The 17,763-nt window shown below is 43.3% G+C and overlaps 1 protein-coding gene across 1 annotated transcript in view; it reads left to right on the plus strand.

The window, feature by feature from the left end:
* Positions 1 to 780: 780 nt before the first annotated feature.
* LOC307110799 (guanine nucleotide-binding protein G(q) subunit alpha) overlaps positions 781 to 17,763 on the plus strand; it is a 266,990-nt gene continuing 250,007 nt past the window's right edge. Inside the window, exon 1 of the mRNA XM_079790176.1 lies at positions 781 to 1,652. Coding sequence (XP_079646302.1) covers positions 1,517 to 1,652 — 136 coding nt within the window. The 5' untranslated portion in view covers positions 781 to 1,516. The remainder of the gene's footprint in view (positions 1,653 to 17,763) is intronic.

A 17,763-nucleotide genomic window follows, 5' to 3' on the forward strand; every position in this document is an offset into this window, starting at 1 on the left:
AAAAAAAAAAAAGGAAAAAAAATCCCCCAAACAGCCTCAATGGCATGAAAAGTTGAAAGCTATCAGGAAGCTCTTGGAAACTTGGGCAGCTTCCCTTTCTTTTGCTCAGGATTTAGATTTCGATGTCCAGTAACTCTGTGGACTGATTCGCCTCTTAGTCACCCCCCACCCGCAACCCGTGACCATTACTTTTCTTCCCCTGTCGTACTCCACGATCTAGTGTATCTTATTTTCTACCACCGAACCGGGGTCAGAGGGGACGCGAGATACTCTCTAACTGAAGGGCGTTTTGGAAATAGTGCCGGGACCGGGTACAGAAGCGGCTGAAGCTCCGCGAGCACCCCGGGGCCGTCCGGAAGCCGGGGGCGCGAGCGCCACGGCCGCCAGCCCGGAGCCGCGACGGCGCTGCACGGGCTCGCGGAGCCGAAGCCCGCGGCGTCCCGGAGCCGAGGCCGCGCTCCCGGGCCGGTGGGCTGAGCGGCAGGCAGAGGCCGCCATATTCCTGCGTTTCCACTCCCCGGGGCGGCCGGCAGCGGCAGGTTGGTGGCGGCTCCGGCAGCGCCTCGGCGACCCGGCCCCGCCCCGCTCCGGGGGCGACCGTGACCGCTGCGCCCGTCGGTCCCGCAGAGGGCGCGGGAGCGGGAGGCGCCGGCAGAGCCCGAGGGGCCGGCCCAGCCCGAGAGCGGCGCGCGCGGCGGCTGCGAGCCCGGGAGAGCCTTCCAGGAGGGGCCGGGCGGCACCGCCTCCCGCTCCCTCCTCCCTCCTCCCGCGCCCATTCTCCCTCTCCTCCTCCTCCTCCTCCCCCTCCTCCGCCTCCCGCCGCCTCCCTCCCGGATCTGTGCTCCAGTTCAGAGAAAGAAGAAAATGTGTGTGTGTGGCGAGGGGGAGGGCGAGCTCTGAGCACTCGCTCCGCGCCTGGCAATCGCGGCCGGGGGTGGGCGCCGGGCGGGGGCGGAGCGGAGGCGGAGGCGGAGGAGCGCGGCGGCCGGGCGGCGGTGGGCGCGGGCAGGGCCGAGGGCGCCCGGGAGCCGTGTCAGGCTGCGAGAAGCGGGCGCGCGGGGAGCGGGGAGCCGTCGGCGGCCGCTCGCTGCGGAGACGCCCCGGTGGATGTGCTCTCGCCGCCCAGCGCAGGGCGTAGGGGAGCCTCGGCGGCGGCGGCGGCGAAGGCGCGGGGGGCGAGGCGGCCCGCCCGTGGCCGGGGAAGGAAGCCCGGGCGTCTGAGCGAGGCCGGGCGCGGCGGCCTTCCCTCGCGCGCCCCCACCCCCGAACCGGCGCCCGTGGCCGCCTCCCGTGCCTGCCTCGCTCCAGCCGGCGTCCCAGCCGTCGCTCCTGCCGCACCCCCGGCCCTGGCCGCGGCCCCCCGCGGCGGTTCCCGGAGCTCGTCCCGGACGCGCGCCCGGGCGGCGGGGTCTCGGCGGCCGCCGCTGCTGCCTCGGGGGAGCGAGGGCGGGAGGGTGTGTGTGCGCGCGTGTGAGCAGGGGGTGCCGGCGGGGCTGCAGCGGAGGCACTTGGAAGAATGACTCTGGAGTCCATCATGGCGTGCTGCCTGAGCGAGGAGGCCAAGGAAGCCCGGCGGATCAACGACGAGATCGAGCGGCAGCTCCGCAGGGACAAGCGGGACGCCCGCCGGGAGCTCAAGCTGCTGCTTCTCGGTGAGTACGGCCCGGGGCCGGCGGCCGCGAGCCCTCCCGCCGGTTGACGCCCCCCACTCGCCACCCCGGGGCTCCCGGGGCAGCTGCCCCCAGTGGCCTCCGCCCCTGGGAGCTCGGGGCTGGTCATTCCCCTCCCCCGGCGCGTCCACGGCCCCTACCCGCACTCGTTCGGGCGCGCGCCCGGCTACACAGACAGACAGACACACGCACACACACGCGCGCACGCAGAGGGGTCGGGCTGCCCTGCCTAGGGCCTGGGCTGGTGCCTTCGGGTATCCCTGAGCGCCGTGCGTTCGGGGTGCGCCTTTATCTGCTGTGCGCCTTCATCTGCTTGTGAATCAGCTCCATGGCAAATCACTTGGTGGGGCATCGGTGCGGGGGTGGCAAGGTGGGCAGAGGGGTTGAACTTGCAGTGTCGTGGCCATGGTGCCCCGTGAGATGGTGGAGTGGGGAGCTGTGTGTGTGTGTGGCCCCAGGGTGCCAGCGGAGCCAGTGCACGTTGGGGGATGGCGTGTGGCGGGGTGGCCTCTGTGCATCCATTATCTGTGTCTGGGGTCCGGAGAGAAGGGTGGAACACGGTGGACAGACTCGCGTCAGGATTCTCCTAGGAGTGGTGATGAGGGCGCCCAGTGGATGTCCCTCCAAAGAAAGGAGGCTTATGTGTTGGAGGGCGGGGAGGCAAGCCCAAATATGTCACGCAAGTGCTGTTCGCTAGCCACCTGACCGCCGAAAGGAGGGACCCCAGAAGAGTTTCTTGACCAGTGGATGGTGGCAGGCATGTTTCTCCTCTGCACCATTCTTTCCTGACTAAGGAGAGGGACAGGGGAGCGCTGTGCTGTGTGGTTGTTGACAGCGACTGGTATCTTTTGTTTAATGAGACAACCCAGATGTAGGCCTGAATTCACAATAGTTACTACTGAAAACCGGTATAGCCTTCTTAATTACGCTCATGGAAACAAATAGAAACCTTTTGTTCAAAACGGACAGCATTTTAGTATCTCGGGAATCTGGGCTGGAAGCGAAACGAGAAGTGCACAGCAAAAATTTCCCTTGAATCTCTTAAAACACATAACATTCTTCCTTAACACTAAGTTAGCAAGAAAATGTTGGTCCTCAATTAGGAATTCTATTGATTATTATCTCAGGGAATGTTCAGAATCAGCGATCAGGGTTCCCATTCAAGCCAGCGTGACATAACTGAATTATTGTGGTAGGAAGAGCAAACAGCTTTGCAGTTACAGGCCTGAAAAATGCCTGCACTTGTGTCCAGTATATTTGCATGCATAATAAATACGTTTCTCAGACATTTTTGGAAGAAAATATTGTATTGTCAGTTGGGATTTGAGAAACAGGCGTTTTCTTTCTTATCTTGAGCGTTCCCTCTCTTGGTTCAAGGACCCAGTTGTCTTTTGGACTGAACTGCTTATGTGCTGGATCACTTACAAGCGGAAACAAAATATAATGATCACAAATAGTTACCAGTGGTTACTTCGCATGCCATGCTTTACGTCTTCATTGTGAAACCAGCTTAGATAAATGTGCACATGCTTATAAAGAACAGAAAGCAAAGGGCTGGGTAAAAGAGTGGGCTTTAGGAAATGAAGCCAGGGGTGGGGAAATGCAATGGGGAAAATGAAGATCTATTAATTTTAATATTCATTTTGGGCTACATCTAATGGCTGAAAGTGCTTTCTGAATTCGTGCAGTTGAGAAGAAAATAGGGCAAGAAAGATGTATAGGGTGTTTATGTGCAGGATTGAGGGAAAAAAGCATGTATTTTAGAGACACTTAAGAACAGTTTTCTTTTTCTTCTTCCCTGTTTACAGTCTTTACTTGTTTCTGTTTAGCTTCGAATCAGTCCGTTGAGGTCTCAAGCCATTCCTGTTACCTGAAATGTGACAGCTCTGGGTTCCTAGCAGCTGAGTTAGAGCCCAGTGGGTTTGTCTGTCTGAGGGCCCAGGTTTCTATGTCTAGGAGGAATTTTGGGGAAGTACACACATATAGGGATGCTTCATTACATACGGTGTATTTAGATAACATACTGTGCTTTAAAAAATGAACGTGGAGATAGAAAAAAAATTAAACCAGTTTTACTGCTAAAGTGGTGGTAGTGTGGAGAATTCTCCCCACCCCACCCCCTTATTAGATACTTGAGTAGGGTTTAATATTGCCCCACCTCGGCCCCCAAATGTTGCCTATTAGAAGTGGTAGAAAACTATGACTTTCATTTAGCACCTACATTCATTAGTAACATTTAAAAATTATACAACTTTCTGTTAGAAATAGGATGCCTAGACATCATGTAAGATTTGCTACAGTTTCATATTCTAGGTATGTTGTTTTGTAACGTAACTTCCGCAGTACCTATACTATTTATATAGTAAATGCTATATACTAAATGTAGGTTTTTGCAAGTGTGTGTGTGTGTGTGTGTGTGTGTGTGTGTGAGATCAATTTCAAGATTTTCTTCAGTCCAGGAGAGAAATGAACAAGGTTGATATTAACAAGGGATGGTATTGGAGAGAGGTTTCTTTTGAGAACTCCCTACCTGCTGCTTTCATGAGTTTTGCTATTCCTTCATTTTTTAAAATGATACCTATCCAAAGGAGGTTACAGGATGTATCATTTCACAGTTTAAAGAGTCACCGATACTTTCAACTAGTTTATTTAAATCGAGGAATCACCCTTATATTGAAATAAAATTCCTGAAACAGTTTTAATGGAGATTGATTTATTTGGCAGGAGACCCTTGCATTTGTTCACATAATTATTAAATTTTATATGTTAACAACATGGAGAAATTAGAAAGGGAAATAGTGGTTACCTACCTAGATGAAAGGATAGCAGTAAAATTTGGGCTATTTTGATTCATACCCAGCAATTATGCCAGTGTGTTCCAAATTCTGCAGTAGTTACATATTTTGATTTTTTTATTCTTTAAAAAAAAATGAACCCAGAAACCTACCACCATAAAATATATTTAATTCTGAATTCTTTTCTTGTTTCCTTAAATGTAATCATTTATATTTGTGTTTATTTTCTTTGACAACTTTGAAAACTTTTTATTCTACACATGTGTGCAAGGGGATACTTTAACTCATTGAAATGTTCCTATACTTTCTTGGTGTAAAGTATATTTTATTTCCTTCCATTGATTAATATTCATGAATATTGATAACTAAATATTTCTATTGGTGGTACATAGGACACACTGTAAAACATCAACATCTTTAATTCTGTATAAAAGAAGTGGCTTTGAGTGTCTGCTTCTAGACACAGGTATTTATGCTGGAATTTTTATTTATTTTTTGATTCCTTGAAGATACATTCTTTTTCCTACCTGTTCTGATTTTACATGCTTTTGAAATCTTTACTCCTCAGATCTTAATTATTAAATATGAATATTTACAAAACATTTTTATATATTGGGTTCCACCTTTTGAAATCAGGCATAGTTTGGGCCAGTCTTAGTTGGAAGAATATATGTTCTCAATATTCTAAATGAATTACATGTGCAGTTTTCTTCCTATTCTAGACTGGAGGCTTATAAAAGTAGGGATTGTGTCCGTATTGGTCTCTATTAAGTCCCAGTTTCTAGGATAGTATCAAACTTATAGAATGCTCTTAGTTAGTTTTTGTTGAATAAGTAAATTTATTTATGACCTTCCTGATAGAAATTGGGACCATAAAATAATGAATAAATTATAGAGACATGGGGATATGCAATGTTTTCAATCTGTGGCAGATAAATTCATGTTTTTGTTTTTGTTTTTAAACAAAAATTGTATGTATCTCTTTGAGCCAATTGAATATAAACACATTCCAGGATAGGAAGTGTTAATGTACAATGTAACATCACATATCAAACCAGTGTGTTACAGTACTGTGCTGGGGGCATTTGGGAACGATAGCCATGCTTTAAGTATGAAAGTTTAAAGGAAAAAGAAAAAATTCCATGTCTTGATTATTTTTTATTGTGTAGGAGCTAGTTTAACCCTATCAGCTTTTTGCCATACACTTTTCTCCATGACACACTCATCAGGATACAGGTGGTGACTGAACAGATTTTTAAGATTTACTTGTCAGTGACATGAGGAGAAACACATTGTTGAATGTAGAATTTTGGCAATTGCAGGTAGAACATTTTAAATTTGAGAGGTGTACATTTGTACTGAAAACTGCACAGAGCAAGAAGGGACATAGAAGGATGGGAATGTGCTGGATGGAAAATTTATATTGTATGGAGAGTTCATTCACACAGGTCTGGGTGCAAACACTCCCTCCTGCCCCTCTGTAGGGTTCACTGGAGGGAGAAGAATGGGGATGTTGATTGCCTGAATTAACCTAGAGGTTAGTGGTTGTCTAGGATGGCCGCTCAGAACCACAGAATGAAAGCACCCTTCTAAGCAGCCCTAATAACAGCATCTCCCTGTAAACACCAAAATATGGTGTTTATGAGGCTGCTTTAACACCACACCGGTTTTATTTTTGCTACTCTTTGAGCTTTTAAGTGTTGAGTATGTTTCTAAATGTCAGGATTTATTTGGACTCATTTCCTCTTCCATCTTTTTTTTTTTTTTAAAGTGCTTATAGTTTATATCTGAAAAGTGAAGTGGGAGCATCCCTCATACAAACCAAAACTGTAGCTGACTTTTAACAAAGCCTTTCAAAGTAAGATTTTTGCATTGAATTCCTTGTCTAGAGCTGCCATAGTAGCTGTCAATCCTGTACTTAAGTTATTTCTTCATATGGGAACCTTGGCACAAATTAAAACCCTACTGAACGGTGAAATCATCCCATGTATATCTCTTCAAATATTTTTACGTACATTTGGAAAGGAGAACCGGAAGAATAATTTAGTGGCCATTTTGTTTATTACAAATACATTTGATAGTCTCTTTTTCATTAAAAAACAACAACAGAACACCACCAAACCCAGTCGCACTTTACAAGAAGTGGCTGATGCTCGTGTTTTAGAGATGCCTATTACATGTAGTTACTGTTTTTATGACAGATGAGTTTGTAAGGACCTGAGACCGTTTTTGCAGTTGTGAGGCTGCCCTGCTTTGCTAAACTTAGCAGAAAAAAGGAACAGATTTTTTTCTTCATGATCCAGGCAAACTTATACTTGAAAGGAAATGAAGATGGTTGCCCAAGGGTGATTTTATTCCGCATTTACATTCATTTTTCTTTAAAGGGAGGTTATCAATTCTGTTGATATTAATGGAAGTGTTGATTGGATATTGTAGAGGGAAAACAGAGAGCCCAAAGGGTACATCTTGGAAGAGAGAAGCCATTTTAAGAAGGTTAGGATTGCTTTCTCCCGAGATCGGGGAGAGAATCTGTTTCCTCCAGACCCTTCTGTCTTGGGTTGAGGGGAATACAAGTGTTTGTAGCAACAAATTTAATGGCTAACTTCCTAGTTGGACAGGAGGGCAGTGACATTTTTCAAAAGGAAACTTTTATCATGGCTTGTCGAGGCAATGTTAAGATCTTTGCAGAATTAATCCCAGGGAAGTGTGAAATAGCAATAGAAGGTAAGATGTGTGATTGTTGGTAATTAAGTCTGTGGCAGTCACTGACTACAGTAAACAGTGAATGTCTTGTCTTGTTCTGCCGCATGGAGTAACATTAAAGAAAGCGCTGTTATCAGGCCCAAACACTATTTTGTGTGAACAGCTGTTACTAATAAAATTATAGGAAATTGTTCAACAATCCCCTTTGATTTGTTACTTTACTGATATGTACAAATCTGTCTGATTTCTCAGCTAACATGCAGTAAAAAGGATCTAAACATGCTGTCGAAAATGAGTTCATAAATCCTAGGTGGTCATGAATCTGGACTTGACAAACAAAAGCAAACATCCATATTGTGATGCCTGGAACCGAAAACTGAATTTGCCAAATAGCTCTGGGGTTGACCCTTATGCCTAGCCATAGTTTTGGAAGTCAATGCAGAATATTTTGTTAAAAGCCTTCATGGCTCAATTTTAAGAACACAGTGAGTATTATTATTTAAAAGTAAAGTTATGAAGATATTTCAAATATTCAACAAACACTTGCCAGTTATTAGAACATAAACATTTCCTCTATTTTTATTTATTTATTTATTTATTTTTTAACCAGGCATACCATAAGAAAGCTGCATCTAGAATGCTGGTCAAATGAACAGATATTAAGTACCTATTCGGTGCAAGATCATGAGACACTCCTTATTTCTTATTTGCCAACAGGAAAGGCTACAAGCACTTTTCACATTTCTTGTTGTTTCACAGTTGACGCCCTCGGACTGACATGTCCTTCTGAGTATTATTATCCTTCCTGGCTTTGGCTTTTCTATTGGCTCTTGATACAAAGAAAAAGACAAAATAATCTGAAGGCCATTGTAGAAGCTTTCCGGGGATTACACAACTGGGGAAGCAGATGATTTGAGAATTTGAACTCCTGAGTTATACATGTATGATTTCCTTGGAGTGGGTCACTCCCCCCCCCCCCCCCCCTTTAACTGTGAGAAACTATTAATGACCACTTACCCTAGACTGGTAGCTCTCTGGGGGCAAAGATAGTGGGTGTTTTTCCTTTGTCCCTCAATGTAGCACAATGCCTGGCTGGGTTTACAAATATTCTGTTGTCGTAATTGGGGGCCTGTGGGATCAGAGGGTGGGGGCAGGTGGGCAGCTGGATTCCCAGTTGGAAGAAGCGAATTTAAACTTCTTGCTTTCTTCTAATGGGCACCATCCATATGCTCTCCATTTGCCCCTCACCCCCTTGCTGTTTTGTGGGCCACCTGGGGCACAGTAAAAGGAATTCTGTTTTAAAGATGAAATAGAAATCCTCTTTGTCTCCTGCTTGCTTCTCATTCATTCTTCGGCGAGAATGATTCATTTTTGAACATTCTTATATTGTTTCGGGTTGAAAAGCCAATAGCGTTTATCAAGCAGTTTGAATGGAAATAGGTTACACACACAAGTCCTTTGAAATTTGAAAACTCCACGCACCTTTATTACAAGATTAATCTTGGATTGTGAGCAATTTATTGCTTTAGAAACAAAATAGTTGTTTCAAGGAAGTGTATAATGGGTTGTGGTGTGGTTAGGAACTACAGTGTTATTAGTGCCATTGTATTCCTGACACCTCACAGATGGGAACAATAATTGACCCACAGATTAAAGAAAAAGAGCTGGAGTGAGACTTTTTGGCTCTGTTGCAGGAAGTGAATAGTGATGTTTAGGAAGATATTGTCTATTTCTAAGAGATAGCCTCATGTTTTTCCTTTTGGAGAACCAAAATCATGAAAATACTTGCCTCTTCCAGAATTTGACTTTTTTTTTTTTTTAATTGCCATCACTTGCTAAAAAAATTGAAATCTATATCTATATCTATATTTTGCTTTCTTATGTTTTAAAAACTTTTTTCATCTCTTTTATTTTTCTTGTTTCTTTTTTGTGTTTTCTTTTGCTGAAGTGGCAGCAGGGTGGTAGATGGTGACATGTATTTCCTGGTAACTGGTTGTTTCTGAGAGACATGCCTCAGTGTCTTACCCACCCATTACTCAGTCTTCTGTTTGCTGCAGCACCCCTTCTGTGTGAATACTACCCACCCATTTACTCTCTCATCATAGCTTCCTTAAACAAATGCTAGGAGGGGTTCCTTGGATCTCGCGGTGTGCACATTTCTTTAAGATTTAGGGAACTTCCTAGTTGGTGCTACTTTCAAACATGTGGCTGAGCTGGTGAGAGGAAAATTGGGGGCTTTAATGCATTGAAAGAAAGACACTTGTGCTCTTGGGAGATGATTAACTTTCTTTTTTCTTTTTTTAAAATATATTTTATTGATTTTTTACAGAGAGAAAGGGAGAGGGATAGAGAGTTAGAAACATCAATGAGAGAGAAACATCGGTCAGCTGCCTCCTGCACACCCCCTGCCGGGGATGTGCCCACAACCAAGGTACATGCCCTTGACCAGAATCGAACTCGGGACCCTTCAGTCCGCAGGCCGACGCTCTATCCACTGAGCCAAACCGGTTTTGGCTGATTAACTTTCTTTAGCAACACTTGGTTCTGCAAAATAAAGAATGCTGTCATTAAATAAAATGTGATTCTCCTTCCTTTTCTGTAGGATGGGTAGGACTGGGACTTGAGCTTGTTCATGACTACCATCAGGGAGTTAGTGAGCCCTGCTAGGTAATCTCTCCTGGGCCACTGGGTTTCAAAATAGGATGTAGCGCATTTGCTAGATGGGGAGAAAGTGCTGAGGCCTGTGTTGAGCAATAGTGCAGGTTCCTCATTTAATGATTTGAAAGTCCCCATCTCAGTGGCTTGAGAGCCTTAAAACATGTAATTGTGTTTTCATGCAGATAGGGAGGAAGATATCAGCCGGGATCTTTGCTTTTGTTGTACCCCATCAATCTGAGTTGTGTGTTTTTTTTAAGGTAAAGATACAATGATTTCTTCTTCCTCTCCTCCTCCTACCCCCCCCCTCCTCCTCCTTTTTTTTCTTCTTCTTCTGTTTAATCCTCACCTGAGAATATTTTTTCATTGATTTCAGCGAGAGTGGGGTGGGGGGGGAAGGGAGAGAGAGAGAGAAACATCAGTGTGAGAGACACACTTTCAAACATGTGGCTGAGCTGGTGATAGGGAAATTGGGGACACACTGATTGGTTTTGTCTACCCCCACTCACCCCAACCTGGCCTGGGATTGAACCTGCAACCCAGGTATGGGCCCTAGACTGGGAAGTGCCCTTGACCAGGAATGGAGCCCAACCTTTCAGTGGGTGGGCAGATGCTCTATCCACTGAGCACACGGCCAGGGCCCAGTACTATTGTCTTGGCACATGAATTGATATTTTAGGGCCTAGCCTTTTCAGAGCTCCTGCATTATATCATACTTTTTTTTTTTTGGCAGATGGCAAAGACAGTTTTCCTCTTGTCCTAAAGAGCTGACCCATTTCCTGTGACTTGTTCTAATAATACAGGATGACTTTAATTCTTGTTTCTGGTTTGCCCTTCAAAGAATGCCAGGGTAGTTGTTAAGCATTTAACTCTCTTGTCGCTATGTTGTGATACATATTTTTGAAAATTGGTAAATCCTGCAAAAACAGTGGCAGACTGGCTTTGTGAAAGTTTATTTGGCTAAATAATTAAACACTCCTTATGGTTCTGCATAGTGGTTTCGGTATGTTTTTTCTAAAACCTGTAACTGAAAGGCGGTCAAGTACTCCTGCTCTACCTCTCTCTCTCGTTTGTTCCTTTACTGTTTCTATGGAAACTTGTAGAATGAAGAGATTGGACCAAATCGAAGGGCCATTTGAACTTTGGAACATACCCTGCTTCCCCTCTGTAGCTTTGGCCATCATGGCCAATCTCTGCTCAAACTCACTCCACGAGGGGCCTGGGCCCCAGCCCTCTCCAGAAGTGATGGGATGGCTAAGGAGGCATTGCCAGGGCTGATGGGCTCCTCCTGGCCTCCCTCCCTCTCTTCTTTTCCCCTTTGGGAATAACTCTGGTGTTTCGCAGGCAGCTCCCAGCTCCCTGGGGAAGAGCTGTGAGGAGGAGGCATCGGTGGCATTGCCCCTCCTGCTGCCTGGCATGTTGCTGATAGTTTCACTGCCTTCCCAGGGAGCTGTATCAAACGCCTGCTGTCCTATCAGCATGGGTCTCTCGCTTCCTGCAGGAAGGGCAACATCCGGGGGGGGGGGGGGGGGGGGGGGGCGGGGCACAAGGGTGGAGCCGAGAGGCTCAGTGTTCACTCCTAGCTCTGGCCTGGGAGTTTTCTTCGACACCCTTAGGCAGCTACCTGTGACTCACCGTTACTTTTTATTTATTATTTTATTTTATTTTATTTATTTTTTGCTTCATTGGATTTTAAGCAATGTTTTACATTTGCTTACAAAGAATCTCTGCTGCCCAGGCTGTTCTGCCAGTTTCAGTGAGAGCAGGTTGGCCGTTTGGGCCTGGGCATTGTGAGTGCCTCATACCCTCATTGGAGCACATTTGGGGGACTGCTTCGTATTTGGAGCCCGTAGGTCCTTTTTCCAGGGCCTTCCAGAAAAGATAGAGAATTAACCCTTGGATGGACCATTTGTGTCCATTTCTTCACTTATTACTGTGTGTATTTTTTCTTGGGGCTTTCATTGAAACCAGAAAAACAGATAATGTTGACACATTCATAACATGAACCAAGGAATTTCATACTTTTTTTGTTTGAAAATATCTATCTATCTATCTATCTATCAGTCATCTATCGCTGTGACCTCTGAACTGCCCTCAGTTGTCATGGCCATGATCAGAGAAGCTTTAAGAAAGCAACTTCCTGCCCTAGACAGTTTGGCTCAGTGAATAGAGCATAGGGCTGCGGACTAAAGGGCCCGGATTCGATTCCGGTCAAAGGCACATGACTGGGTTGTGGGCTCAATCCCCAGTAGGGGGCATGCAGGAGGCAGCTGGTCAATGATTCTGTCTCATCATTGATGTTTCTCTCTCTCTTTCCCTCTCCCTTCCTCTCTGAAATCAATAATATATATATATATATATATATATATATATATATATTAAAAAAGAAAGCAACTTACTGTCTCTTTTATAAAATATTTTTTATTTTTTATTTTTTTTAATTTTTTTAAGTGATTTTTGGAGAGAGAGGAAGGGAGAGAGAGATAGAAACATTGATGAGAAAGAAACATCCTTGATCAGCTGCTTCCTTACGCCACCTACTGGGTATTGAGCCTACACTCGTGGGCATGTGCCCTGACTGGGAATTGAACCAGTGACCTCTTTGTTCATGGGTTGACGCTCAATGACTGAGTCACACTGGCCGGGCTCTTTTTAAAAAAGAAATTTTAAAAAAATTTACTGATTTTAGAGATAGATAGATAGATAGATTTGTTGTTCCACTTATTCATGCATTCACTGGTTGATTCCCATATGTGCCCTGACTGGGGATTGAACCCACAACCTTGGCGAATCCGGACAGCGCCCTAACGAACTGAGCTACCTAGCTAGGGCTTCTGTGTCTCTTGTCTGCATTCTGGAGAAGGGACTCTATGACCAAAGAAGGAACAGCTAGGCTCTCACCCTGCTCTTTCTGAAAGAGCTACAGTGTTATAAGACCCAGTTCTACGGGAGGAGTCAGGCAGGTGTTTGGCATTCTTTGACCCCTACTTTGCTCTTGGCACATGGCCTTCTCATTATCTTATCAGCTTCAGGCTCATTTGCCTTGATTTCAGATTTGAAGTCGGACAGGTGCAGGGGAAAAGAACAGTCACAGGTGAAGGAGCGTCAGGGGATTTGGTGGGCCTTGGCAGGGCTGAGGGTGTTCTAGTGCGTTGCTGCAGCTAAAGGAGAGGTGCCCTGCAAGTCGGCCTGGTGTCTTTGATCAGGAAGAGCCAGGCAGTGCAGCTTCCTCTTGTCAGCCCCACTGCCCTGCTGCATTTCTTTATCATTGTCACATCTACCCTGCCCTTCCTCTGCTTCCTCTCCCGTAGCTTGAGTTGGGAGATGAGCAAGTGTAGAAGCCTGGGTTGTACGGGAGGAGTTTTGTTGCATGCACTCTCCTGTCCTTTTGTTCCTCGAGGTGGTTAGATAGACTAAGCCCAGATATCATGTCAAGCAGTGTCCTGAAAACCCCCTCACATCATAAAAAGAAAATTTACAACATGGTTCCATGGACCCCTCAAACCACCCCCCCGTCGGTTCCTTAAGGCGGTAGGAATGTATCTATTACTGGATTGAGAACTCTGCTAATCTGGTGATAAGTTATTAGAATGTCTCTGGAGAGATTCCTGTCTAGGAAGTCTGCTTCCACCTGGCTGGCTTCCTCCTACAATAGAGCGCCTTTCAGTTGCTCAAGGCAATGAGTAGATAAGTAGTATCATGAGATACTCTTGCCAAGTGGAGTCATACCCAGGTGGAGTGTGTAATACAGGCATACTTTGGAGATATTGTGGGTTTGATTCCAGGTCAGCGCAATAAGGGAGTTTTGCTGGTGGAGGGTCTTGCCTTCAATTTGTAAAAAAAAAAAAAAAAAAAAAAAAAAAAAAGCAACATCTATGAAGCACAATAAAGCGAAGAGCAACAAAACAAGGTTTAGAAGTAGTTGTAATTTTTAGCTGAGAAAGACCCCTCTCTTTTGGCTGTGTTCTCTTAGGGAGCTGTACGCTTTCTGGGCTGTTACATCCAAACCCAGGGATTGGACTCTTTTCTCAGATTAGTCAAGGTCCCTAAAGCCTACATCCAATTATGAACAACATTCAAAATGGGCTACATTTGTTTATGATAGAATTGACATAAGAAAATTGCTTGTCTCATAGTGTAGGCAAATATATTTTGAAAAATTTGAATAATTCTGAATAATTTGAGAGTACTGAAATAAAAGATACTTGAAATCAATCTCTGATTTTATTCCCAAACACTTCCTAACGGGTCAAGAACTAATGAATTACCATAATACTAGCTCCTCTGGGAGCTAAGCTTGGATCAGACTAGGGTTCTGCAGATGCAAGGGCCTTGATGTGTTCAAGGCCTAATGAATGGGATGTCATCTGAACATTCATTCTCGTTTCTCTTATTATTTGTTGGCTCACCATCTAAGATGTTATCCAGAGCCATTAGAAGTAACTCAAAAGTGTTGGTCACATAACATCTCTTGTAATGATGGTTCCCATCAGTTTCCCATCTCCTGAAAGAAGATACCTAACCTGTATATTGCTTGATTAGTTTTGGATAAATAACTTGTATTTCCTTATCCACACAATTCTTGGCAAGGAGTTGCATTTTAATGGAGGAAATCATAGGACTTCATTAATATTTCTTCAGGGAAATCTTGACTACAAATATATTTTCATGAAAATCACCAGCTATGTCCTTTGAGAAACACTTTTTCTGTAGGGCTTTCCACTCCAGGCCATGCTTTCTATGGGAACAGGGATTCTTGTCTTGGGTTTTTCTAAATCCCTAGAGTCTTTCTGTGAATTGCTACTCAAATTACAATGTACTGTATCCTTCCCAGAATTAATTAAGGCATTGTGCATCCCTAGTTCTGAATCACATAATGATTTATTTTTTCTATTAAAGATATTCTTCCTTTGTATATATTTTCCTTTATATATAATGTATATTGTATTTTATTCTCTTTTTTTGGAATGAAATAGGAAAGAGCATTTGCGATATATAGCCTGTGGTATGCTTGCTTTCTAAAGTAGTAAAACAGTTAAATAATGAGAAAAACTGTTGTATTTAATAGACAGCGGCCACAGACCATCAAAAGCGGGGGAGCTGGGTGCCTGTCTGCTCCAGCACCAGCGGACAGGCACCCAGCTCCACCGCGAAAAGCGAAAGCGTGTATGGGACCCTACACGTGCATGATTCAATCATGCACTGGGCCTCTAGTCTAATATAAGGAACATATTTTTATATGTTCCTTTTTAGTCTGTTTTATTTTTATGTTTCTTGTACAGGTCTAATCATTCTGTACAATTTAACATTACATGATAAGTATTTTCTATGTAGCCTGATAAAGTTAATGTCATGTTAATATTTGGAATTGATAGGTAATATTCTACTAGAGCCATGGTTGGCAAACTGCGACTCACGAGCCACATGCGGCTCTTTGGCCCCTTGAGTGTGGCTCTTCCACAAAATACCACGGCCTGGGCGAGTCTATTTTGAAGAAGTGGCGTTAGAAGTTTAAGTTTAAAAAATTTGGCTCTCAAAAGAAATTTCAATCGTTGTATTATTGATATTTGGCTCTGCTGACTAATGAGTTTGCTGACCACTGTACTAGAGCATATATGTTGAATTGCTTGCTTACTCTCTTTTTTTGGGGGGACATTTAAGTTTGTCCCAGTGTTCCTGCTTTCAGAATAATGCTGTAATGAGGTTCTTGGTGGAGAAACCACCTTTTAAACATACACACACACAGAGACACACTTTTGTTAGAATAGATTAATACACATGTTATTTCTAGGTCAGAGAATATGAAAAATTTTATGATTCTTGATTACACTCACCTAAAACCTTTTCCAAAATGATTGTATATAATTTGAAGCATTATGAGCAATATTGTCAGAGTATCAGTAAGTTAGGCAAAAATGGTACATAATTATACATTTGCATTTATTTGATCACTAGTGAGAATAATCATTCTCCCATATGTTTGTTTCTAGTTGAATTTCTTATTTTGTAAGTTGTCTCTTCATTTCCTTTGCCTGTTTGTGAGCTCTGAAAACACAAATGAAATTAGCCTTTTTTTTAAATATTTATGGCAAATAACTTAAATCCAGTCTGTTATTTTTCTTTTTCTTTGTTTGCTATTGTTTAATACAGAAGTTTTTAATTACTTTGAAGTTAAATCATTTGTTGGTCTTTTGCTATTCTGTTTTAAAATAAAAATATAAATCTGTTTTATATACTCCTTGAAAGCCAGATTTACTGTTATTGTTATGGGTAAAACTAGATTGAATGTAGTGTTTATACATCACTGTTGAATGATGCTTTTTCTTTGAAAATGAAAATGAAATACACATACAGGTCACATTGTGACATTACACAACATATGCTGTTCTGTATGTAACTGGCTTTTTTTGGTCCAGTAATATGTAATGAATATCTTGCTATGTTAATATCCATCTTTTACATCAGATATTTTGGCTTTTCAGTGTTCAGTGTATTTTTTGTTATTCCAGTGTATTTTGACTCATACAGTGGTGTGCTGTAGCTAGCTTGTACCTGCTCATGAAAGCTGATTGTACACATTTCTTCTCAACTCTGCATTCAGTGACTTCATTTTGATAGTTTGAAATCAGCCATGATGGGAGTGTTTACACCACCGAAATTGGCAGATGCTACAAATCAGGGCTTCCTCTTCTCCTTCCCGCAGGACTTCCTCACCCGATGATATTTCTTTTCATTGATTTTTAGAAGAGTGGAAGGGAGAAGAGACACAGAGAGAAACATCGATGTGAGAGAGAGACATTGATTGGTGGCCTTCCGCATGTGCTCCAACCTGCATTGGAGATCCAGCCTGCAACTGAGGCTTGTGCTCTTGACCAGAATTGAACCGGCCACCCTTCAGTCCTCGAACCCCCGTCCTTCAGTTCTTGGGCCAACACTCTAACCATTGAGCAACTGGCTAGGGCAGTACACCACCATTTATTCCTGACCCCTGTTGATGAATATTTAATTTGATTCCATAAACAAAAATTATAATCAGGGCTATAGTGAATATTGAAAGGGATACATTTTTGCTTGCTTGCAAAATTGCCCCTTCAGATAAGGTCCTCAGAGTTAGGTCATCAGCCAAGTGATGGGCTTATTTTAAATTTTAATGCACATCGCCACTTTGCCTTTCAGAAAGGTTATACTGGTTTACTTTCCCACTACCCGTTTATGTTAGTGACTATTTTGGTTCATCACAGCTATCGTTATGGTTTTGTCAATCAAACAGGGGAGGAAAAAGATCTTGTATTTATTTACATTGTATGGAATTAATTTTTATTACACAGTATTTTCTTTTCTGAGCTTCATATTTACAAAAGTAGATAAAATGCCTCAATTTATTATTTAGTTAGATGTTTTAAAAATCACTTTTAGCTTCAATTTTATTAGACATTTCTAGAAAATTGGCTGTTTTATCTGGAAGGATGGAGTGTCCTAGGATGAATGTCTTTAAGGAAAAAAGAAAATGAAATCAATAAGATTATATGACAGCTTTGGCTATGTGCAAAATTGTACCAAAACACAAAATTTTTAATTGTGGTAAGTCCAGTTCATCTATTTTTTTTTTTTTTCATTGTTTGCACTTTTGGTGTCATATATAAGAAGCCAATTGTAAGTCCAACATCACAAAAATTTACCTCCATGTTTTCTTCTAAGACTTGGTAGTTTTAGATCTTATAGTTAGGTCTTTGATCCAGTTTGAGTTGATTTTTGCATATGGTGTGTGGTAGGGCTTTGACTTTATTCTTTTACAAGTGGGTATCTGGTTGTCTCAAGCATCATTTGTTAAAAAGACATATTTTTTTTTCCCATTGAATGGCTTTGGCACCATTATTATTAATCTACGGTATTTTTGTCTTTATTACTTTCTTTCTTGCAATTTCTTTAGGTTTATTTGG

The sequence above is a fragment of the Cnephaeus nilssonii genome (genome assembly GCF_951640355.1).
Source record: "Cnephaeus nilssonii genome assembly, chromosome: 14".
Taxonomy (NCBI): Eukaryota; Metazoa; Chordata; class Mammalia; order Chiroptera; family Vespertilionidae; genus Cnephaeus; species Cnephaeus nilssonii.